General features: G+C 57.9%; 2 protein-coding genes across 17 annotated transcripts; one reads left to right on the top strand and one right to left on the bottom strand.

Annotated features, from left to right (window-relative positions):
- The first annotated feature begins 40 nt into the window (after positions 1-40).
- On the top strand, positions 41-6,009 carry IRF3 (interferon regulatory factor 3). 13 transcript variants are annotated; one of them, XM_080644506.1, is made up of 8 exons: positions 41-201; positions 978-1,149; positions 1,744-1,915; positions 2,005-2,072; positions 2,682-2,874; positions 2,976-3,356; positions 4,762-4,877; positions 5,765-6,009. In XM_080644506.1, the coding sequence occupies exons 2-8, from the start codon at positions 985-987 to the stop codon at positions 5,930-5,932; spliced, it is 1,263 nt and encodes a 420-aa protein (XP_080500632.1). In that variant the 5' UTR covers positions 41-201; positions 978-984; the 3' UTR covers positions 5,933-6,009. The 13 variants fall into 13 exon arrangements, with proteins under 13 accessions (XP_080500632.1, XP_080500637.1, XP_080500638.1 ...); XM_080644511.1 differs by having other exon boundaries at positions 46-299; positions 881-1,149; positions 2,002-2,072; XM_080644512.1 differs by having other exon boundaries at positions 46-201; positions 2,002-2,072.
- A 1,026-nt stretch (positions 6,010-7,035) lies between these two features.
- SCAF1 (SR-related CTD associated factor 1) lies at positions 7,036-22,058 on the bottom strand. 4 transcript variants are annotated; one of them, XM_080644528.1, is made up of 11 exons: positions 21,987-22,058; positions 18,977-19,090; positions 18,680-18,737; positions 17,949-18,043; positions 17,550-17,650; positions 17,346-17,461; positions 11,062-13,848; positions 10,322-10,404; positions 9,904-10,122; positions 7,780-7,908; positions 7,036-7,479 (listed from the first exon to the last, which is right to left on the bottom strand). In XM_080644528.1, exons 2-11 carry the CDS (start codon positions 19,082-19,084, stop codon positions 7,282-7,284), a joined length of 3,894 nt encoding a protein of 1,297 aa, XP_080500654.1. In that variant the 5' UTR covers positions 19,085-19,090; positions 21,987-22,058; the 3' UTR covers positions 7,036-7,281. The 4 variants fall into 4 exon arrangements, with proteins under 4 accessions (XP_080500654.1, XP_080500655.1, XP_080500656.1 ...); XM_080644529.1 differs by having other exon boundaries at positions 18,977-19,134; positions 21,987-22,021; XM_080644530.1 differs by lacking the exon at positions 21,987-22,058 and adding an exon at positions 21,128-21,919.
- Between the last annotated feature and the right edge of the window lie 1,471 nt (positions 22,059-23,529).

Here is a 23,529-nt window from a genome sequence, read left to right on the forward strand (position 1 = left end):
AGCGCCGGTGCCCCCCTAATTTGCATGCGACGTTCCCAGCATGCCGGTGGCCGGAAGGCCAAAAAGGGGCACGGGGAGGAGGAATGTCCGGGTTTCGGGTGCCGCCTCTTTGGGGTCTGTTGCCCAAATGATGAGAAAGTCGTTTTTATTTCAAGGAATCTGTAGAAAACAAAGCTCCACAGCCCTAAAGCTCAGCTGACGGTAAGGGGGGGGGGGTGTGCAGCTCCGTGTTCAGGCGCTATCGGACCCAAAGCCAGGGGTGGCCCCAGCACCCTGTGCGCCCCGCCCCATCCCTCTAGGTAGGTAACCCGGAAGAGCTGGGGAGTTGGCGGTGGCCAGGAGTAAGGAACGGGAGAAAGTAGGAGTCTGACATGATATGGAGGGGGGCTGTGTACCCTGGAGAAAGTGAAGCAAGGAGTGGAGAAAGTGAAGCAGTGGCAGGTGCAAAAAAATAAACACAGACATAGTAGCGGGGAGGCAGTCCACTCTAGAAAGTGGGGAGCGTGCCCTGGACGAGGGAGGCTTCCTATGGGGGATTGTGGATGGAGGGTGGAAATGGGTGAGGGGATCATATGTGGGGAACTGTGGGAGGGGGTCTACACTGGGGTAAGTGCGGGAAGTAGAAGTCTACAGAAAAATAGCGTCTGCTATTAGGCTCCACCTTCGAAGTGGGAGTACCCGCATTGGGTGATGGGGAGGGAGGGCGGGATTTGCAGTGGAATAGGGGAGGGTCTCTGCTGGCGAAATTGATGGGGTAGTGGGGTCTGCACAGAAGATGGGGAAACGAGGGGACCCTAAAATGGATTTGGGAGGGAGTCCTCGCTAAATTGGGGAGTGTCGCTGGAGGATTTGAGGAGGTGAGGTCTGTTTGTTCCCCAAGCGAATACAGGCGAGGGACCTGCGCCGTGGCCCGTGAGAGGATGGTCTGGATGGGCCTGTGAGGCCGCCTACGCGCATGACCTGCCCATTGTTAGCAGGCCCGACATGGGATCCCAAAAGCCTCGGATCCTGCCTTGGCTGGTGTCTCAGCTGGACGAGGGGCAGCTGGAGGGCGTGGCTTGGCTGGGCCAGAGTCGCAGGCGCTTCCGCATCCCCTGGAAGCATGGTTTGCGGCAGGATGCCCAGCAGGAGGACTTTGGCATCTTCCAGGTGTGTGGGCGCTGAGACTCAGGAAACCCGAAGGTGGCGGTGCTGGCCGGTGGGGTGGACTCTGAGGGGTGGAGTTAGAATGGGATGTGGAGGGCTTAGGATGGTTGATAGATGTGGGATAGCTGGAGGGCCCAGGTTCCAGGAATAGAACTAGGAAAGCGGGTTAGACTATGAAGGAAATGCATACTGGGAGTTCAGGGCTCACTGGGAATTCTGGGGGCGGGTCTTGGAACATGAGACCAGACTTGGCTGAAGCTGAGGGTACTTACCACCCAATTAGAACACACCAGTGGGGGTAAACCAAGTTAGAGTGGGAGGGGGCGGGGTTATTACAGAGGGTCCCCTGGGGCAGGTGAATTGCAGAGTTAGACACCCAGTAGGACCTGGAAGGTTGGCTTAGAAAGCAAAGGTTTTTGAAAGGTGGAGGCAGGGGGACTTAGGGCACAGAGAATCTGAGAATTTGGGAATAGAACCTTGCCAAGTGAGAAATGTGCAGGGAAGAGGTCGGTGCTAGGATGAGAGGGGGCAGCGTTATGACCCCTTGGGTGGGTCTGAATCATCCTCTCCTCTATCCTGGTACCATGGGTTCCCCAGGCCTGGGCAGAGGCCAGCGGTGCCTACACTCCTGGGAAAGATAAGCCTGACCTGCCAACCTGGAAGAGGAATTTCAGATCTGCCCTGAACAGGAAGGAAGTGTTGCGTTTAGCTGAGGATCGGAGCAAGGACCCACACGACCCACACAAGATCTATGAGTTTGTGAACTCAGGTGTGCTGGAAGCGGGAGTTTTCATGGAGGAATGGGATTTTAAGAGTCCCTAGCACCCCTTTTCCAATCACCACCTCTCTCACCAGTAGTTGGGGACTTTCCTGAGCTGGAGGCTTCTCCAGACACTGATGGCAGACTCAATACCTCTGACACCCAGGTAAGAATGTGCCCAGCCCTCCTGCCCTCTCAGTCTCTGTCCCATCACCTATGCGTCCTGTGGACCTGTCCAAGCTTCATTCTCCCCATGGACCATTGTCCGCCTCCCTGGCCTCCCTTCCCTCCCTCCCCTGACCCAGAGCTGCCCCTATCCCTCTCCTGCTCACAGCCCTCCATGGCTTCCCAGCACCCTCGGGAGAAAGTTCCGTTTTCACCAGGCATTCAAGGCCCTAACACACCTTCGTTGCTTTCGTCGCTTTCCAGCCTCTTGGGGACCAGAAACTCCCTACCCTTGATCTTGCTGATTTCTGTGCCAGGAACAGTCCCCTGGGACATGCTCCCCAGACTTCTCTGCCCAGGTCTTGCCTGCGTGGAGCCAGATCCTTGGGCTGAATTAGCTGCTCTCCCAGACCTCATAGCCCTCAGCATATATCAGAGCATTGTGCTCTCTGTGCCCATGGCGGTCTCTCCCCTAGATTGGAAACCCCTAGAGAGCAAAGCTCAGGACTGTGTCCTCTCTGGGTCCCCATATTGCTGAACATAGGCCTGACCCATGGGAAGTCTTCAGAAAATGCTGTGGAAATGCCTGGACCCTTCTCTCTCTCTCTAGGAAGACATTCTGGAGGAGTTACTAAATGGCATGGCCTTGGGCCCAATTCCAGATGAAGGGGCCTCAAGCCTGGCTGTGGCCCCTGAATACCCCCCTCAGCTCTTGCTGAGCCCCAACTTAGACATTCCTGCTCCCCTTCCAAACTCAGAACCCCCTGAAAACCCACTGAAGCAGCTGTTGGTGCCCGAGGAAGGTGAGTGCCAGCTGTGGGCTGGGAGGGGCTGGATCTGGGGTGACGGGCCCTTACACGCTCTCAATCTCTCCCTTCACATTGCTGCTGCTGCTGCTGCTCAGACTGGGAGTTCGAGGTGACCGCCTTCTACCGGGGCCGCCAAGTCTTCCAGCAGACTGTCTTCTGCCCCAAGGGCCTGCGGCTGGTGGGGTCAGAAGGCGGGAACAGGACACTCCCTGGGCAGCCGATAACACTGCCAGACCCTGGGGCGTTCCTGGCAGACAGGGCCGTGAAGGGCTACGTGAGTCGTGTGCTGAGCTGCCTGGGTGGGGGACTTGCTCTGTGGAGGGCAGGGCAGCGGCTCTGCGCCCAGAGGCTGGGTCCCTGCCACACATACTGGGCTGTGGGCGAGGAACTCCTCCCTGACAGCGGCCGCGGGCCTGATGGCGAGGTCCCCAAGGAGATGGAAGGAAGCGTGTTCAACCTGGGGCCATTTGTGACTGGTGAGTGGGGCTGGCCTTACTCTGCTGTGGAGAGTGGGCCCCAGTGGTTAAGAACCTGGGGTCAGACCTTTTGGGATCCTGCTGCTCTGTTTGCCATTTAGCCTAGACTGCTCTGAGCCTGGCAAGTCTGAGGGCCCTCTCCCTCCCTCTGCCAGCCCAGAGCTGGGAGGCGGCACGGGGCCCCCTGCACAGAAGGTGCTCAGGAACTAGCTGCCATAGTTGTCATCATTATTACCAACTAGAGGTCTGGTGCACGAAATTCGTGCACGGGGTTGAGGGGGTGGGGGTGTCCCTCTCCAATCCGGGATCCCTCGGGGGCTGTCCGACTGTCTCTCACAATCCGGGACCGCTGGCTCCTAACTGCTCGCCTGTCTGCCTGCCTGATTGCCCCTAACCCCTCTGCCTGCCTGCCTGATTGCCCCTAACTGCTCCCCTGATCACCCCTAACTGGTCCCCTGCTGGCCTGATCACCCCTAACCACCCCTGCCTTGCCCTGCACCTGGGACCCAGGATTCCCTCCTCCGGCTGGGTGCAGGCACCCGGGACCCGGGCTTCCCTCCCTCTGGCTGGTTTTAGGCACCCAGGACCTGGGCTGGCCGCAGCCACAGGGGACCGTGGGTGGGCCGCTTTGCCCAGGCCACAGCTGCAGGCGCCCTAGACCGTGGGGCAAGTGGCTTGTGCCTCTCTTGGGCCGCAGGTACAGGCGCAGCCGCTGGCATCCGGGACCATGGGGTGGGTGGCTTGTCTCTCTCCAGGGCCGCAGCCTGGCTGGTCCCCATTCCTCTCTCCCTAGTGTTGAGTGTCTGAACAGCGAGGGCGGGCGGGAGGGTGTGATGACCATTTGCATATTAGCTCTTTATTATATAGGAGGATTATGGTGGACAGACAGACACAGGAGAGAAAGATCCCATATGGCTTTGCTAGCCAATAGCACTTTCTTTGCACTGTCCAATACCGTACAGTGTCCAGCCACATTGCTACTGAGTACTTAGATGCCCTGAGAGCATCTGAGGAAGTGAGGTTTAAACTGTATTTGCATTTCAATTAGTTACCATTTAAATAGCCCTTACAATGAGACATTGTGGCCTTAGGGGGTTAAAGAGCAGTAACTGTCAACATCTTTGGGAGAGGGTTCCCCTCCTGGCCTGTTTCCCCACCCTGAATGCTCAGCCTCTGGGGGAGGTGGGAGCAGATCGTCCAGCCCTACCCTGATGGGTGGGAGGGAAAAGGAACTTCTATGTTTGTGCCAGAATTGTGGGGACTTGACACACATTAGCAGCCCCCTGGTTTTGATGGCACAGGTATGCCAGGCTTTAGGTTAGTGAGGACAGTAGGATATTATCAGGTTTTAGGGGGAGGGGCAGGTAGAGGTCTTCCCATCCCTGACTAGGTTCTTGGCCCCCAGATCTGATTGCCTTCATCGAAGGAAGCAAACGCTCACCACGCTACACCTTCTGGTTCTGCATGGGGGAGCCATGGCCCCAGGACCAGCCGTGGACCAAGAAGCTAGTGATGGTCAAGGTGCCTGTGCCCTAGGATCCTGGAGTTGAGGGGGTGGATCTTCCAAAAGAATAGGTTGCTCCCAGGAACTACAATTCCCAGAAATCCCTGGAGAAACTAAAATTTCCAACTCTCTGCATCACCATTTTTTTTTTCCTCAGCAGAGGATATTTTCATTGATTTTTTTTGGGGGGGTAGGGTGGGGGGGAGAGAAACATCAATTGGTTGCCTCCCACACGTGCCCTGACGCGTGGGATTGAACCTGCAACCTTTTTTTTTTTTTTTTTTTAAATATATTTTATTGATTTTTTACAGAGAGGAAGGGAGAGGGATAGAGAGCTAGAAACATCGATGAGAGAGAAACATCGATCAGCTGCCTCCTGCACACCCCCCAGTGGGGATATGCCCGCAACCAAGGTACATGCCCTTGACTGGAATCGAACCTGGGACCCTTTAGTCCACAGGCTGACGCTCTATCCACTGAGCCAAACCAGTCAGTGCGAACCTGCAACCTTTCAGTGTATGGGATGATGCTCCTACCAACTGAGCCACACCAGACAGCCAGGGCTGCAACCACCCTTCATTCCCTGAGACTTCTGGGTGTCCCACCCATGGCCTTACCCCCGGAGCATGTGGGAGTTGGTGGACCCTAAGTCAGCAGCCTGTGAGGAACTACAGCTCCCAGGAGCCCTTCTGACGCAAGCTGCTCAGCCCTAGCTTCTGGGAGCCCCTCTGGCCTCCGTGGTTGTGAATATGGGAAAACTACAACTCGCAGCAATCCTGAGCCTAAGAATTCATCCTGGGTTATGGTGGGACCTGCTGGGAGTTGTAGTCCACTCAACCCCACCCCCTACAGTAGACATTGTTGGGTGCTTCCCTTGACCATGTTTCTCCCCCACCTCCTATAGGTTGTTCCCACGTGCCTCAGGGCTCTGCTAGAAATGGCGCGGGTAGGGGGTGCCTCCTCTCTGGAGAACACTGTGGACCTGCACATTTCCAACAGCCACCCTCTCTGTCTCACGTCGGAGCAGTACAAGGCCTATCTGCAGGACCTGGTCGAGGACATGGATTTCTAGGTCACTGGCCAGGTCTGAACCCACCACTCATGGGTGCAGGTCCCTCACCTCCAATAAACTACTTCTCACCACTGTCACCACTTGTGTGTGGTATTCGGTGTCCCCAGGCCAGCCCTGACCCAAGCTGGGCATTGCTCCTTCAGACCTGTTTACGCATCTGCAGGCCCCCCTCAACTCAGGTGCTCACTGTATGAGGGCGAGACACTGCAGGGGCAGCAGACACTCATCACCTCCACACCTCTTCCCACGGAGCTGGTGAGAAGGGGACAGTCATTCCCATTTCACAGACTTAGAGTAAAGGTCCCAAAGTAGGAAACACAAGCTGGGTCAGAGTCCAGTCTAATTTCAAAGCCGCTGCTTTCCGAGGGAGGCCCAGGGCTGCCTCCGGAATCCCCATCTTGCCTATGAACAGCCGGGGCTAAGGTCCAATATGCAGAGAGCTACCTGCCAAATGGCCCTGTCTGTCAGGGGCCTTGGGTCCCTTCAGCGCCTGCTGGGTGACCTCAGGCCAGTCCTCGGGCTGGGACGGGCAGTGGTAAAGGAGCTCTGTGCCCCACCCCTGGAGCCCACATGCTCCGGCGGCCCGGGCACCGCCTTGCGTCACCATGCCTGGGTTCTGGGCCACCGGACTGAGCGTGGCCAGCACTGCCCTGCCGCACCACGTGGCACTTACTGTGCCTCAGTTTCCCTCTGGTCTCAGGAGGGTGGATTCCATCACCCCACCTCATAGGACTGGCAAAACCCAACCCAACCCAATGGGGGACGGGCACGTCCACGCAGACAAGTAGCACCTAGGTGCCCCGAGCTGGGAAGACTGACCGGGGGCCTGGGCCCCTGTGTGCCATCACCACCACCCCCAGCAGCAGCAGCAGCTTCCAGTGCACGGGAGGGTTCTAAGTGCTCACCTGCCTGGGTCTCGATCCTCACAACACCCACTTTGTAGATAAGGAAGCCGAGGCCCAGAGAGGGGAAGGTACTAGCCCCAAGCCACACAGCCTGGTCTCCCTGAACCACCCTCAGACTTGGGCCAAACTCCTGCGTGTGTCCCTCCCTAACCCCTTTCCAAATTAGACTCTGAAAAAAAGGGCTAAAATCACGGGGCTCGAAGGTAACATTTCATGAAATCTTTAATGAAACTGGGGGGGGGGGGGACATGAACAGAGGGGAGAGGCGATGGGGACAGGCTTGGGACAAGGAAGATGGGCACAGGGCTGGGCAAGGGGCTCTCCTCATCCCCACAGCAACCCTCTCCCAATCATCCCACTGATGGGGGAGGGAAGTGGAGAGGTGGAGCCATAAATACGTCCAGAATTCTGAAGAGGCAGAGGAAGGAAGTGGGGTTGGGGGTCTCAGAGAGGGGGCAGGGGCAGGCCCAGGCCGGGGCCACCCTTGTCAGGGGGCCCTGGCTCCTTGGGTGGCCGTGGGGGTCCTGGGGGGTCCCCTGGCTTGCGGCCGTGCTTGCGGAAGTAGCGGTAGCGTTGGACGTAGGCACGCACCAAGTTGCTCACCTTCACTGGGTTGATCTCCCCACTTTTGCTGTGGCAGATCTGGGGAGTGAGGGGCAACTGTGGTCACTGCCAGCGCCCCCAGATGCCTGTCCACCTGGACTGCTGAGCACAGCCTGGGACTAGGATAGCAGTCACTCCCCCATGGTCCAGGCCAATGTCCCTACTTATCCCGATGCCAGCAGGACAGGCCCAGATGGGCTTGAGATCTTGTCACCCACTTCACCTTCCAGACTGACCCACCGTCCCTCAGTCTCCCCGTCTGCGTACATCTGTCTGCACTCATCTGTCCGTGTCACGTCCTCCACCCACTTCGGTGTATCTGTCCCCCTCTGGGCCCACCTTGTGGACGGCCTTCCTCAGGATGTCCTTGTACTCCTCCTTGGTGATGTCCTTCTTCTGATAGTACGGCTTGATGGCCAGCTTCACCTCCTCCACCGCCCGCTCCTGTGTGTGCAGCTTCTTCAGGTACTGGCGACAGTGATAGGGCGGGAAAGGGAACAGCAAGGCCAGGTGAGTTCCTGTGGGGCCCGGCCTGCACCCGCGCCTGCCACTCAGCCTCCCGGACCAGCAGCCACTCTTGGAGGGGTACGTGGTGCTCAGGGGCTGCTGTGCACCCCATGCTGAGGTCACCACGGACCACAGGCCGGGCCTCCGAGTGTCACTGAGCATGTCCTCCAGGCTGCACTCTGGCTGTCCCAGGTGGCCACGACCAGGACACACGTGTCCCCTGCCCTTACAAAGTTCACAGTCTAGTGGGGAGACAAGACGTTAGCCAAGCAGTACGACTGTTTTCATCAGACTCTATGACACTTCCTCTGAGGGCAGCAGCAAAGCATGGCCAGGCTTCCCGGCGTGGGCTTCACGACACTGCCCTGGCTGCTGAGTGGACAGCAGGCTAAGGGGCACTGGGGGTTCAGGACCGGTTAGGAGTGAAGGGGAGGGCGTGGGCGGGGAGGTGCTAGAATCCTGCTCTACCACCTGTGGCCTGGACGAGGGTCCAAACCCCTTTATAGCTCACTTGTAAAATGCGGACAGTACTCATGGGGAGGGGGAGGTGACACATGGAGGCCACAGCAAGGAACCAATCAAGGGGAGCTGTGACTGTTCTGAGGTGGGGACAGGACAGGGAGCAGCTGAGAGACCCCAACCCCTGCCTCAACCTCAAGTGGGATCTTTGCAAAAACAGACGGATAAGACACCTCTAGCAGGAGAGCAATCCAAGCCAGAGCCAGTGTGCACAAGGGACAGTCACCCGAAACACCAGCTCTGGGGAGGTCGCCTTCCCGGGCCAGGGCTGCGGGAAGACGGGAACAGTAAACTGAGTCTGGCAAGGGCAGGACACCCCACACTCCAGGGCCAGTCTCTCGGGAGAGATGATGCAAACTGTCTGCTGAACCCCTGGCCGCTTGGGCAGCACCACTGCTAGGAGAGCCACCGGCCCCCCTGGAGAGTCCTCAGGCCTCCCTAACCCACAGGAAGTGGGTTTCTAAAGAGAAGGGGGGCTGTTCCCCACAGCCATCTCAGAGGGGGCAAGGGAAGACAACAGGCAGAGAACAGACCAGAGCAGCCTCACTGGCACAGAGCAAGGGACCCGTGGCTGGTCCTCCAGGGCCGTCCTGTCCTGGTCCTGCAGACCATGGCAGCTGGATGCACCAGGGACCCGCAGAGCCGTGCCCTGCCACTGTCCCTCACATGGCGCTTTTCATGGGGTTTACTCTGCTCCCCCTCTGGCACTGTACATGAAGTGTACTGAGGGACGGGCAATGCCATGATCAGCGATAGGCTGCTGGACCTTAACAAAAAGCATCCTGAACTGACCAAAAAGATAACAGCCCGAGGTCTGGGCGGAGGAGCCAGATGGAAAGCCTGTTTGTATTTGCCCAGCATCTATTCTTCCTTCCTTCATCTGGAAAATGCTTGATTTTTGTTTGTCAACCACTCTTCCCCTTATACAAAAAGATGGGGATGGAGAAAGGGAAGGAAGGAGGGAGGTATGGAGGGATGGATATGGGCAACCATCCCCGCTCCTGCCACACCGCTCCTCTGTGCTGAGTCCCCCGAATCACAGCACCTCATGCTTGGGCAACGAGGCCAGGGCTGGTGACCGGCCTCGGGGGTCGGACTTGTCTGGCTGGCCCATGGTGATGGTATGAGTATATGTTTATATCCTTATCTCTCTCTCTCTCTCTCTCTCTCTCTCTCTCTCTCTCTCTCTATATATATATATATATATATATATATGTATGCACAAATAATTTTTTAAAAGCCTGCCCAGCACCCATTCATCCATTAGAGTGACAGTTCAGATCCTTACAATTTAACAACTTCAGTTTTTTTTTAAATCTACGGCCCCATCTGCTGGCATCACCTTTGCCATTCTCTTTGGGCCCCTGCATCTCAGTATCTGCTCCTGTTCTCTGCAAAACTGTCACCATCATCCCACCTCTCCCAAGCCCAGCTCACCTTATCTGTGTCCCCTCGTCCCTCGGAGCTGCTACTGCCCTCTCTCTTGTCAGATGCAGCAGCCAACCCAGTGGGGGTGGGAGGGGTAGAGCCGCAGCCCCCCAGGGGAAGGCTGCCAGGGAGCAGGTAGCTGGAGGGGCCAGGGGGCAGGCCCAGGGAGGTGGGTACAGGAGCTGGTGTCACCCCTAGACTGGAGGTTGGCTTCCGGTGGCTGAGGATCTGTGAAAGAGTCGGAGAATGAACAAAGGGCAGTGGAGGGAAAGAGGAAACATGCACCCCTATTATTTCCACCCTGATTTCCCAACAGTCCCAAGGGGAACAAGCTCCCCAAGGCCTGCTGGGAGTTTTAGTTCCTCTCCTAACCCAAGGCAGGGGACAAGAGAAGGGGCTGTGGGGACTCCTCCCCTGGGGAGCCCACCTGGTTGGTGGCCTGGATCAGCTCCTGGGCCTTTGCTCGGCTTGCCAGATTGGCTTCTTCCATCTTGAAGAGAAGTGCAGTCACTGCAGGAGGCGGAGAGTTGATGACAGGAAGGTCCAGGGTTGACAGGCGATGAGACAGTGAATCTCACCTCTCCACCTACTGCCATCCCCTGGGCCCCCTGGACAGGCCTTAAGGCCGCAGGCTCAGAACTAAGAAAAGGGGGCCTCGGCCACTGAAAAACACCCCCTCCACACTCCCAATGTTCTTGCCACTCAAGGTGTGTGGCAAGGGCCAATCACTGACAAGGTGGTGGCAGAAGTGAGAGTCTGTCTCCTCAGCCCCCATAGCCAATCCTGGCCTCTCTCACATCTGTGACCTGGCAGAGACTACTGCCATCCCCTAAGGAACACTGCTCACCCCATTCTTCCTGGTCCCCCCATCAAGTCTATACCAGGCCTCGGGTAGGAGGACTCCAGGACACGCCCCACTCCAGCTGTGCTGAGCTGGCCACCTTGCCCATCTGCTCGGCTCTCTTCCATCACACCTAAACATCTAGAAGCCTCCTGGACAGACCCTGATGGGCCCTCGCCCACCTATGGCCCCCAGTCCAGGTCACTACATACCCACCCTTCCCAAGGCATCCCACTGCCTCCAAGTCTGTCCCCATATGGTGTCATCTTTCCCGATCCTTCCTGCCCACCCCAGACAGCCCTGGCCCCGGCATGGGGAACACTCACAGGCCAGGACGCCACTGGTAGTGCAGTCCACACCAGCGGGCAGGTTCCAGGGCAGGGGTGGGGGCAGCGTGGGCAGCTGAGAGGCACGGGGAGCCGGCCCGTCCTCTGCCCCTGAGTCACCGGCTGTGGATCCTGCGCTAGGGGCCGTGCTTGGGGCGGGTGCGGCCGTGCTGGTGGCCGTGGTGGTGGCAGGCTGTTGCTCTTCTTCCTCCTCTTCTTCCTCCTCCTCTTCTTCCTCCTCCTCCTCCTCCTCTGCCCCACCTCGGACCCCAGGCTCCTCAGTGGCCTCTTCAGGCAAGAAGGAGACCTCAGGTGTCTTACAGCTGCTGTCTACAGTCTGTGAGTCCGGAGTGAGGGCAGGGGGCGGAGGGGCTGCCTTGGGGGGTGGGGTGCTGGGGGCCTTGGCTGCTCGCTCTTCCCCAGACCAGGAAGTCTCCTCAGCTCCCTTGGCTCCTGCAGCCTGGCTGCAGCTGTCAGCCTTGGACTTCTTCAGCGTCACAGGGCCCCCGGGGCCCCCGCTGCTGCCTCCGCTGCGGATCTTTTTCCTGGTCTTGGATGGCTTGGTCTTTCCCTTGGTCCCCTTGGCTTTCTTGGCCCCAGCCTTGGCCTTAACCTTGGTCTTTTTGGGCTTGGTGCTGCCAGGAGCTGCTTTGGCCACCTCAGCAGGAGCCCGCTCCTCAGGCTTGAGGAAGGGGGATCGGCTCTCGCGGTCGCGGCTGAACTTGACTCCAATGGAGCCCAGGCCGGCGGACGCAGCCTCCTTGGCGGGCGTGGTGCTGCTGACACCCTCCCGGATCAGCACCGCCACCTTAGACTGCAGCTTCACCTTCCGGGAGGAAGAGGACGAGGAGGAGGAGGAGGAACCTGAGCCACTGCTGACCGGCGGCTTGGGCGGGGGCCCTGAGGAGGGCGCTGACTCCTTGGGGAGCCGGGCTTTCTTGGATGACCTGTCCCTGTCCCTATCTCTGTCCCTTTCCCGGTCCCGATCCCCCACATCCAGCGCCTTCCGCCGTGATCCCTTCTCCCGGGAGGAGGAAGCCGCCCCGGAGCGGCGCCGGTCCTTCTCGCCGCTCCTGCCACCCCGCTCCTCCGTGCTGAGTCCCTCCGAGTCATACAGCACCTCGCGCTTGGGCGACGAGGCCGGGGCCGGTGACGGTCCTCGGGGGTCGGACTTGTCCGGCCGGCCCACGGTGATGGTCCGCTTGATGGCGAAGAGATCATGGTCCGTGAGGTCCTGGATGGAGGGCGGCACAGCGCCCCGGCGGCGGTCGCGCTCCGCACCCAGGGAAGTGGAGCCCGAGGGCGGCTGTGCCAGCACCGGGCCCTTCTCACTGTCCCCCGACCGCTTCTCACCTCGGGACCGAGACCGCTTCTTCTTCTTCTTGCTGCCGCCACCTTCCCGGTGCTTGCCTCGGTGCCGCTCGCGCCTCGAGGAAGATGAGGAAGAGGTGGCCGGGGGTGGAGAGGCCGAGCGCCGCCTCCGTCGCCGCTTCTCCCGGGACCTAGAGCGGCGGCTGCCTCCACGGCGGCGGTCGGGGCTGCGTGAGCGGCGGCGGGCAGAGCGGGACCGAGAGCGGTGGCGGGTGGAGGAGGAGGCATGGGAGCCCGGCTTGCGGTCCCGGGAGCGGTGCTTCTTGGAGTCCCAGGGGGAGGCGGGGGCCGGCGGGGGCGGCACAGCGGAGGAGGAGGAGGCGGCCTCCTTGGCCTCGCCGCTGCGCTTGCGCTCCCTGCGCGATTTCTTGCGGGCGGGCGGGCCGGCCGGAGTGGCGAGGCCCGGGGAAGGCGAGCGCTGGCGGTAGCGCTCCCGCCGCTGAGTCAGGATCTTGCGGCGGAGGTCCAGGCCACCCCAGCGAGCATCCGTGGGGGGCTGCGCGGGGGCCGGTTCCCCCAGGTCCACCTGCAGGGCGCCCTCACCATCCGAATCCGCGTGCAGAGACAAGAAGTCATCTCCCTCAGGGGCTCGGGAGGCGGGCGGCGGGGGTGGGGGCTGGGCCGTGGGGGCAGCTGGAGCCGCTGGCGGAGGGCGGGCAGCCCGGCTGGTCCGGAAGAGGGACAGCGCCATCCTGGTCTCCTCCTCTGGCTGGACGATCTCACCCTCCTCAATCTCTGAGTCACCAGGTGGCAGCAAGGGCGGCGGTAGGGCAGCTCCACTGGCTGTCACCACCTCCACGGAGACCTTGCCTTCCCGACAGGCCTCCGCCTCGGCCCCGACAACGAAGACTCGCCGGCGGGTGGCTCCGTCCACCCGGGTGGAGTCCGCCTGGGGTGGTGTGCCAGGGGCTACAGTTGACTGTGGGGGCTGGGGGTCCTGTTGGGGGCTCTCATCACCTGGGAAGTCCTGGCTCAGGCTGTTGTCATCATAGATACCCGCCAGGGTCTCAGAGATGCGGCTGATGCTCTGGGACAGGCCTTCCTCCTCCTCTTCCTCCTCCTCCTCCTCCTCCTCTTCTTCCTCTTCCTCAGGTGAGGGGGTCCCAGCGGATGAGCTGGGGTTGGAGCCAGTAGGCTCAAAGGGATCGTACTTCTGCTCTGGTGCAGGCGGTGGGGAATAGGCCTCATCGGTGGGGTGGAAGGGGTCATAGATGTCAAACCGAGGGGCAGGCTGGGCTGGGGGGGCTGGGGGTGGCGGTGGGGGAGGTGGGGAAGGGGAAGATGATGAGGGGGAAGGAGAAGGTGAGGAGGACGCAGAGGAAGGGGCAGGAGGTGGGGCAGGGCCCCCGTCCCCAGTGCCCAAGGTGAGGAGGTGGCGGGCACGGGAGTGTTGAGAAGAATGAGACTGAGGAGAAACTGCAAAGGAACAGGGGAGACAGAGCTGTGGTCAGGTGCAGGTCCTGCCTCCATGACCCCCCCAGGGAGGGGCTGCAGGCAGCCAGCAGCCATCCATACCCTCGCCTGCACTCAGCACTCCTGGCACCTACAGGTACTGCCCCAGTGCTTTGCATGTGTCAGCTCATAGGATGGTCCTAACAACTCTATACCAGATACTGAATTGAGGGTCCCAGAAGGAAACTGAGGCAGAGAGAGCTGCAGTAGCCTCCCCAGATACACACAGCGGGGAGGAGTCAGGGTGCAAACTTGGTCAATGTGGTTCCCCAGCCTGCACTCCCTCCTGAGACCGACACTGGCCCGCAGCCCAAGACCACCTTGACCACTGAGGGCAGGCATGTTACTGCAGAGGGTACGGGCTTGGGTGGGAGAGCTGGACTCAAACCTCAGACTGCCTGCACGGCCAGGCTCAGGCCTGCTGAGCCGGCTGCCTCTTGTGGGAGGTTATCCCATTTTATAGAGAGAATGGGAGCCTGAAAAGGTGACGCTCCCTCTGCAGAGCCAGGAAGGGGCAGAGCTAGGGAGCCCTGGCGCCTGAGTCTCCACTCCAGACCCTTCACTGTGCAATGACCCCACTCAAGGGGCTACATCTGCTCAGGACGTAGAGACAACACTCACCAGTGACGGGACGACCATCATACTTTCCTAAGTCACCTCGTCCACGCTCCTGAAACCCTGCCTCTAAGCACAAGTCTCAGGGCCACAGGTCCTGCACCAGGACTTAGACACACATCAGAGTCCACAGGATCCTGTCAGCCACATGTAACTGCAAGGACCTGCCGTGGCAAGGACGCCAGCACGTCACGTGGATGGTACCAGGGAAGCACAGGGTTGAGGGCAGCTCTGGAGCCACCTCCCGATCTGGACCCCAGGCTCCAGCCCTCCCTCATGACCTGACCGTGGGCAAGTCACTCAACCTCTGTCTGTCTCAGTTTCCTCATCTAGAAAGCAGGGTTCGTGCATTCATTCAATACTTTTACCCATCCTCTATTTGTGCCAGGTGCTGATGGGGTACCAGGAATAGAATGAGGAACAAAATAGACAAAAATCCCTGCCTTTCAGGAGCTCACATTCAAGTAGGGAGAGAAATATCAACCTGCCAAGCGTAGAGTCTGCCAGCTGCTGAGGGCTCTGGAGCAAACTAAAGCTGGGGCCCTAGCCGGTTTGGCTCAGTGGATAGAGTGTCCGCCTGCAGACTGAAGGGTCCCAGGTTCAATTCCCCTCAAGAGCACATGTCCAGGTTGCAGGCTCGATCCCCAGTAGGGGGCGTGCAGGAGGCAGCCAATCAATGATTCTCTCTCATCATTGAGGTTTCTCTCTTTCCCTCTCCCTTCCTCTCTGAAATCAATAAAAATATATTAAAAAAGAAAAGAAAAGAAAGCAGGGTTTGATGATGATGGGAGCGTCTAGACTCCCAGGTCTGAGAGGACCACGTGAGCAGCTGCACAGAACCAAACTGCCTGGCATTGCGAGGACTCAGTGAACGTGAGCGCCTATGACCCTGGTTATTATCACCACAACCTGAAGTGTAAAACAGCCTATGGACCAGCCGGCGTGGCTCAGTGGTTGAGCATCAATCTGTGAACGAGGAGGTCACAGTTCCATTCCCGGTCAAGGGCACGCGCCTGGGTTACGGGCTCGATCCCCAGTGTGGGGCGTGCAGGAGGCAGCTGATCAATGATTCTCTCTCTTCATTGATGTTTCTATCTATCTCTCCCTCTCCCTTCTTCTCTGAAATCAATAAAAATAAAATAAAATCCTGCAATAAGCCAAGTGACAATATCTAAATATATCCAAAGTGATAGGTTAAAAAAAAAACCACTAAAAAAAAAGTCTAGATGGAGTGGTCTGGGAGCACAGGCATCTACTCCTTTATGTAGTTTTTATATAGGACTGGAAATAAGGGTGAGTTTTTCCCCCTAAGTTCTTAGTATTTTCCAAATGAAGACCAAAAGAACAACTGGGATAAGGAAATAAAACATAACCCCTGAAGACAACTACTAGGTTCCCTTCACATCTATTTTACTTACGGCCCAGGAGCCACGTCCAGCCCACAATCTGTTTTTGTAAATAAAGTTTTATTGGAACACAGTCCCGCTCATTTGTTTCCTTATCCTCTACGGCTTCTAATTTTAAAAGAAATGAAATTTCTTTTGTGGGCCCCTAAGAGTGTGCTGGGTCCTAGGCACCATGTCCCCTGAGCCTAACAGACAAGTCAAACTGCAGCTGTAAAAAAAGGACAAGGAAACCGTGAACTGGCTCAGAGTCACTGAGCCACAGTGGCTCACAGCTGACCTTCCACGGTTACACCTTCCTCTTCCTGTTCTCTCTACCCCTCCCCAAATATGTAGGGACATGCAAAAGTGAAGCCTAACCCAGGTCTCTTCGGGGTCCAGGGTCCAGGGTCCAGCAGCAGCATCACCAGGGTTAGAAATGCAAATTCCCGAGCCCCACCCCAGACCTGCCGAATCAGAAACCTGAGGGCGGGCCCGGTGACCTGTGCATCAAGAAGTCCTCCTGGTGCCCAGCCGGCGTGGCTCTGTGGCTGAGCATTGACCTATGAACCAGTCAGGGCACATGCCCAGGCTGTGGCTCCATCCCAGTGTGGGGCGTGCAGGAGGCAGCCGATCAATGATTTTCTCTTATCATTGATATTTCTTTTTTTTTTTTTTAATATATTTTATTGATATTTCACAGAGAGGAAGGGAGAGGGATAGAGAGCTAGAAACATCGATCAGCTGCCTCCTGCACACCTCCCACTGGGGATGTGCCCGCAACCAAGGTACATGCCCTTGACCGGAATCGAACCCGGGACCCTTCAGTCCACAGGCCGACGCTCTATCCACTGAGCCAAACCGGTTTCGGCTTATCATTGATATTTCTATCTATCTCTCCTTCTCCCTTCCTCTTTGAAATCAATAAAAATACATTTTTTAAAAAGGAATTCCTCTGGTGATTCTGATGCCTTCTCCTGTTTGAGAACCTGTGCTCATCCATGGTGCTGGGGGCAGACGTTCACGTGGGCAGAGGTGCATCACAGAGGTCAACAACTTGGGCCTTACACTCGGACACACGTGGGCTTGGGCCCAGGACCACCACTAGACAACTGGCTGTGCCACCTTGAACAAGTGATTTCCCTCTCTCGGCCTCTTCTCCTCTGGAAGACGGAGATGCTAAGAGTGCCCCCTCCTGGGGAGACAAGACCCCATGCAGTTACACTGAGAGGTGGGACCCGGGACGCGCAGGACCTCCCGCGTGCTAACTGCTTCCGTGTGGTAGCCATCGCCGCAGTTTCCACTTTAGGACACCTGCATGCACTGCAGCCTTCATTCAGTGCAATAGGGGACATGAACACTAAAACAAAGATTCTGTCGAAACGACACAATCATCATGACTGTTCCTGACGCACACAAAGCCAAGGCCGGCCACCTGCCCAGCTCTGCCCTGGCCACACATACCCGTTTTGCCCGTCCTCCAGGCCCTGAGACGAGGCAGCAGGCTGGGCACTGGCAGTGGGATCGGATCCCTGTCCCCGATGCGGACTTCAGCCACCAACTCCAGCATGTCCTCGCTTCTGCAAGACAGAAGGAGCGAGTGAGTCTTAGGGGTGCTCCCAGCTCGCATGCCAAGGCCCCTTCCACTCCAGCTGCCCAACTACTCACTCGCCAGGCTGCAGGTCCAGGTGGCTGGGAACCCAGGTGTCTGGGGGATCCAGGACGCTCACCAACCCTGCCAGGAAGCTGTCTGCGGCCATGTCCAACACCTGGGGTAGGGAGGAGAGGCTCCACCCTGACCCTGATCCTGTGAGGACCACAAATCCCATTTCCCCAGCCCCTAACCTCTCAAGAACCCAGACAACTGAGACCCCCGCCCCCCGCCAAGAAAACAAATGGATTCAACCAATTCCCTCATCCTGACTGCCCCCAAGGCCTGACCCCCATACCCTCCAACATGGCCCCTGATCAGCACCCCAGACCCAGGAGGCTGGATCCCCAACCCCATCTCCCCGTCTTAGGGATCCAGGCCCAGGGCCTGATCTCCCCTGCTCCCTCCTTACTCACAGCAGCCGTGTCAGCTCCCCCTGACTCCTGGGAACGGGACTCTGACCGTGGGCTCCGGCAGCGCCTCCATCGAAGGCCATGACACCTAGAGCCATCTGAAGAAAGATATGCGTGGGGACTGGGGACAGAGGACTAGACGCAGAGACTTTGTGGGGCAGAGGAAAGAGAAGCCCACCCTCCTTCTTGCAAGGGAACCAAGCTCCTGCCTGCTCTCCCAACCTCCCTTTACCACTTCCCCAACACCCTTCTGAGACTCCAACTTACCCATTCGTCCTCCTAGCTGCCCTCAGGATAAAGCCCAGACAGGGCAGCTCGGCATTGAAGCCAACTCTGACCTGGTCCCCATGAACTTCTATTGCCTCCCCTCCCACTCCCTGCCCACCAGCCCCTAACAAACACAGATCAGTCCTGCAGCGCATCCCTGTGCTATGCGCCTGCTGTTGCTTCTCCGGGCTTTCTTCCTCACCGGACAACTCTAATATGTCACCTCCTCTAGGAAGCCCTCCTGGACAGGTTCCTCCATTAGCTTAGCTGGACCTCCTGCCCTCTCGGGTACCACAGGCTACCTCTGGGCCATGACTGTCTCCCTTCCGCCAGACTGTGAACCCCTCCAAGGCAGACTCATCCCAAGGGCGGCACCCAGGAGATCTCAGAAAAGTCCGTGAATGAAATTGGGATAAAGAATGCAGAGACGGGGCAGGGAGCTTAAGAGGAACTAGAACCCATCATACCTTTATCATTCGCCAGATCCCCCTGCAGGGAAGTTCCCACAGCCTGCTGAATGGCCCGCTGAAGAAAACATGGGAGGTGGAGAGGTGGAGAGAAAGGGCGGCGGTCAGGGGACTCGTGCAAATGCTCACGAGCTCTGCTCCTGGGAGACAGGCATTCTGGACACCCTACAACCAGACTCAAACCCTTCAGAGGAGCCAAGAGTCTAGGCCCCCAGGCCCTCCTCCCTCTAGGGCCCATGAGTCCATTCCAGACTCTCAGCCGCTCCCTCCTTTGGCCCCAGGTGGTTCAAGCCTCACCAGAATAAAGGCAGTAGGAGAAAGCGTGGGGTCTCTGTCTGGCGGGCCATCGCCCCTATCCTCGCCCGACTCCTCTGTCTTCCCTCGAGACTCATCTTCTTCCTCCATGGTCACCTGATGGTTGAGGGGGTGAGAGTATGGAGCGCAGGCCAGCAGGGCTGGGGGTGGTGTGATGTGTGTGCACACACAGGGACAAAAGCAGAGAATGGTCACGAAGACCTCGAGGGCCTCCAACGTTCCCACAGTCAGTATCCTCTTCAGCATCCCTCCTCTCCCCCACCTCATCCCAGTCCTTGGGGGTGCACCAGGTCCAGGGCAGACACCAGAGGGAGTAGAGCCATTCCCTTCCCTCGTCTGGATTTCAGCTGCCTCCTCTGTCCAGGGGAGGCCTTCCCCGTCTCCTATTTCAACACCCCGCTCCGCAGATCCCACAGCTTCCCCCACAACCCAGCTTAAGACCTCCTGGCCCACCCTCATGGGATCCAACCCAATGCCAAGAATTTTCTCTGCTGAGTTGTGATTTCCGGTAGTGTGCTCCAGTCTCATGCCTGCACCATTCCTAAAATGAGGTACGTGCCAGAGTGCCGGGTGCGCCTCCAACACAAAGCAACTTCCTAAAGCATCATCCATTTTCCTTGATGGTGAGGGACCAAAACTATTTACATATATTACACGGACTGTGACAGTGTGGTTGCCAAAACCCATGTGCCACTTTTGAAATGAAAACACTAACTTTAGAAGGGCCTGCTGCCCACCAGACCCCCCCCCCCCCGGGGACATCGCCTCTGGCCTGTCTGCCCACTGCATGAGAGCATGGCTGAAGCCTTCGCGATGTTACAGGAATTCTTAGATGACACAGAGCTGAAAGGTCATCCTTCAGATGCGGTTGTCTTAGTGAGGGCTTCACAAAACAGGAATATTTCAGCTGTAGGCTTCCCTCCAGCTGTCAAACCCGCTTCTCTGCAACCATACCCAGTCTCAGTTCCTAGAAAGCTTCGAACTCCTAACCCCCCACTCAGGGTGCTTATCGGTATGTGATACAATCAGAGTGTCCACCTCAGAGAACAGCGGTGAGAACTGAAAAAAGCCGCTTCTACCACAGTGCTAGCTCAACCCAGTGCTCGGCACAGAGTAACAACAATGATGATTTTCATTATTAGCCTTTAGGGGCCAGGCTTCCCCCACACCCCTTTCTCCACTGCATACCTGCAAAGACCTCTGTCCTGGTCTCCCTCCCACCAGATTTTCAAGCTTTTTAAAAAATATTATTTTTTTATTGATTTCAGAGAGGGGGAGAGAGAGAAACATCAATGATGAGAGAGAATCACTGATCGGCTGCCTCCTGCACACCCCACACTGGGGATCCAGCCCACAACCGGAGCATGTGCCCTGATCAGGAATTGAACCATGACCTCCTGGTTCATAGGTCAACGCTCAACCACTGAGCCAGGGAAGGATGGGCAATTTTTCAAGCTTTTTGAAAGCTCCCCCATGCAGCCTCCCAGCTCTCTAAGAGCCTGAGGCTCCTTCCCTAACTCCCCATTGACACACGCCCTGATAAGGCCCTAAGGACAGTTCCCAGCCCTGGAGCTTCTCTCCAGCACCTCCAGGGGGAAGCACAAGTTTCAGTGATTCACATAAGAAGCTTAATCAAGATCTGCAGGCTACAGACACACTGACCCCAAAACCTCAGTATGAAGACGCTCCCTTGCCCATTCAGGCATGCCCCAAGCTCTGAAGACACACATACCAGTGGCTCCTTAAATTTTTTTTTTTTACTTGAAAAGGCTCTGCAGACATTGCTAGGTCCCTCTAGATCAGTGAGTGATTCCCACTGATAGCGGTCTAAGTGCTTCACAAACAGCTTGTCATAGAAAGCAATTCAGTAGAACACAGTAGAAAATCCTTCACGTTGCAAGTACTAAGTGGAAATACCAATGGGACGTGGGTATACGGTTAAATATATGTCAGTAGGTATTGGGGGGTCTCAATGAAAAATGTATTTCTTACTGTAGATCAAGGTCAAAAGAGTTTGAGAAGCGAGGTGATAGCGAGGTGATCCTATGGACTTCGTCAGACTCATGTGGACTAATTCTGACTCTATAGCCCCAAGGCCATGCAGACTTTTAAGACATTTTTCATCTGAATTACCTTCTAAAGTGCAAGTACATTTGAGTTCCGCATATTTTCCAGTACTCTCCTTTGTCTTATTCTCCATCTGATTATCTGGCCCAAAAGGCATTCGAATTTGCTCCAGGCAGAGACTGCACTCTTGCAGGCACACTCAGAGCCACCGAGCGGGTTCCAGGTCCTTCTAACTGCCCACAGCCTCCTGTCACTCAGATTAGACACTCCCCAGACGTTGGAGACCCATCCAGGCCTTTCAGCACAGCTCAGTATTTGCCTCCCTCCCTTGGGGGACACATCCCACCCCTGAATGACTTCCTACCCCAGGATCAGTTCTTTCAGGCCCGCTAAATGGCCCCAGACCCATGTAGGTGAGTGGCATCCTCAGGTCAGCCCATGTAGACACTTCGAAGCCCCAATTGACATACCCCAGAGCTATACAGATGGCTCTGCAGATATTCCTCGGCTCTTGCACACCTCCCTCACCTCTGGGACATATCTCAAGATCTCAAGATGGCCCCAGAACCCTCCGAACAGACCCTAGCCTCCGGTCAGCCCATAAAGACGATCAACAGTGCCTACAGAAAAGACCCATGATGGAGGGCAGGCGCCAGTCTCGGTCCAGGCCCTGTGGACGTCCCCAGTTCTCACGGGGACGCCCCGTAGATGCCCTCGGCACCCACAGACGCGTCCCGGGGCCTTGAGAAGGGCCCCCGGTTCGGCGCCAGGCTCCGCCTCCGCTGCCCGGCCGGAGGCCGCCCCGCTAAGTCCTTCAGGCCCCGCGGCGTGTGGGGAGGACCGCAGGACTACTAGCGACCCGACTCCGCCCCGCCCACCCCGATAGGCCCGAGCCCCGCGGCCCGGACCACCGCCGCCATCTTACCCCGCCGCTCGGGCTGCGGCTCCGGCCCCGGCGCGGGGCGGGGCGGGCTGGGGAGGTTCGCGAGCAGAGGAGGAGAGGGGCGGAGTTAAAACGCCGCCGAGCTTGCCGGGACTTCAAGTACCGTGCACGGTGCCGTGAAGGCTGGTGGGAAGGCTCCGGACTCAGTTTCCCAACAGTCAACGGGGCACCTGGGCAGGGGTGCGCGCGACGCACGCCGGGAGGCGTAGTCCGCGCGTCGCCTCCGTCACGCGGGGACAGCATGGAGGTGAGAGGTGAAGTAGGCGGGGTTGCGGTAGCCCGCGATGTAGCCCCACAATGCCTTGCGCGCGCGGAAAGAGCTGAGGAGCAGGAAGTGACCAAAAGAGCATTTAGCCCGACAGATGCAAGGGAATTGTAGTTCTGAGTGTGCAGTAGAAAAAAAAAGTTGGATTGACTGCAAATTGCCCCGCCCACATTCTGGGGAGCCCAGAATCTCGATCCCCTAGTCCCCTCTAAATTTAGGACCAAGAAGGCCGGCCCTACAGCCTCCTTATTTAGGATAGTAAAGTCCAAATTCCTATTCGTCTCACTCGGCAGAGGACTTCGGGTTGCCATTTCCCTCCTCCCTGCGACTCAGGAGTCCGAGCCTTCCTCCTTCCTTAGATCCAGGAGTTGGGCCCTCAGACCATTCCTGGTCTCAAGCGGGTACCTTACACGGGTTCTGGTTCCCCACCTCAATTCCCTCGGGATTAAGAATTCCGGATCCCCAGCCCCTCCAACTCCTGGACACAAGTCTGGGCCCTCAGCTTCCTCCTTTACGGGACATGGGTAGTCCTAATAATAAGGACCCCCCAGATCCTTCCTCCCCGGGATACAGGAATGCAGACCTCGAGCCCCATTCTCTCCTAGGGACCCAGGAGTCTGGACCGTCAGCTTCCTCCTCCTTCAAAGACCCAGAAATCCTGGCTATAGGCCCTTCATGACCCAGGCGTCCCGGCTAGGGCGAGCTGGCTCATGGATTAGGAATGCAGTGATCTCACGGCCCCTCCCTGTCCCGTTACTCGGCTGTCCTCCTCCAGGGCCCCAACTCCCCTCCCAGTCTGTCTTCCGCTTGGTTGGGACAGCGGGAACCGGAAGCCTGGGTCCCTTAGCGGGCGGAGACTGCGAGATCCAGCCCGGACGCCCGGGTCGGAAGTTTGGCTAGGACCCCAGGACGGAGGTGGAGCTTCCCCTCAGGACCTGCTCCTTCCTAGGAGCGCGCCTATATACGGCCGCGCGGGAGCCGGCCGGCCCCGCCTACCAGAACAAGGCCCTGCGGAGGGTGCCCTGAGAAGCAGCTTCACCGAGTTCCTTATTTGCATAGCCCCGCCCAGAACGATCTTTCCTACCCGTGTGCCCAAAGAATGAAGTTTATATTAGCATAGCCCCGCCCCCAGACGGCCCTCCAGCCCAGAGCGCGTGGCGCCGCTCCCTGTGAGCACAGTTCTCTTTCTCTCATTAACATATCCCCGCCCCTCTAGGAATTCCCCTTCACGGGGACCGTCGTTCCCCAATCCCTATTAGC

The sequence above is a fragment of the Plecotus auritus genome (assembly GCF_963455305.1).
Source record: "Plecotus auritus genome assembly, chromosome: 10".
Taxonomy (NCBI): domain Eukaryota; kingdom Metazoa; phylum Chordata; class Mammalia; order Chiroptera; family Vespertilionidae; genus Plecotus; species Plecotus auritus.

Coding starts and splice junctions, on each gene's coding strand:
- IRF3 (XM_080644504.1), top strand. CDS start 372: ATGATATGGAGGGGGGCTGTGTACCCTGGAGAAAGTGAAGCAAGGAGT. Junction 442..880: donor AGAAAGTGAAGCAGTGGCAG/GTGCAAAAAAAT, acceptor TTGTTCCCCAAG/CGAATACAGGCGAGGGACCT. Junction 2,073..2,681: donor TCAATACCTCTGACACCCAG/GTAAGAATGTGC, acceptor CTCTCTCTCTAG/GAAGACATTCTGGAGGAGTT.
- SCAF1 (XM_080644527.1), bottom strand. CDS start 21,218: ATGCCTTTTGGGCCAGATAATCAGATGGAGAATAAGACAAAGGAGAGT. Junction 19,135..21,127: donor ATGTACTTGCACTTTAGAAG/GTAATTCAGATG, acceptor CACCACCCCCAG/CCCTGCTGGCCTGCGCTCCA. Junction 18,738..18,976: donor CTCCTACTGCCTTTATTCTG/GTGAGGCTTGAA, acceptor TGTTTTCTTCAG/CGGGCCATTCAGCAGGCTGT.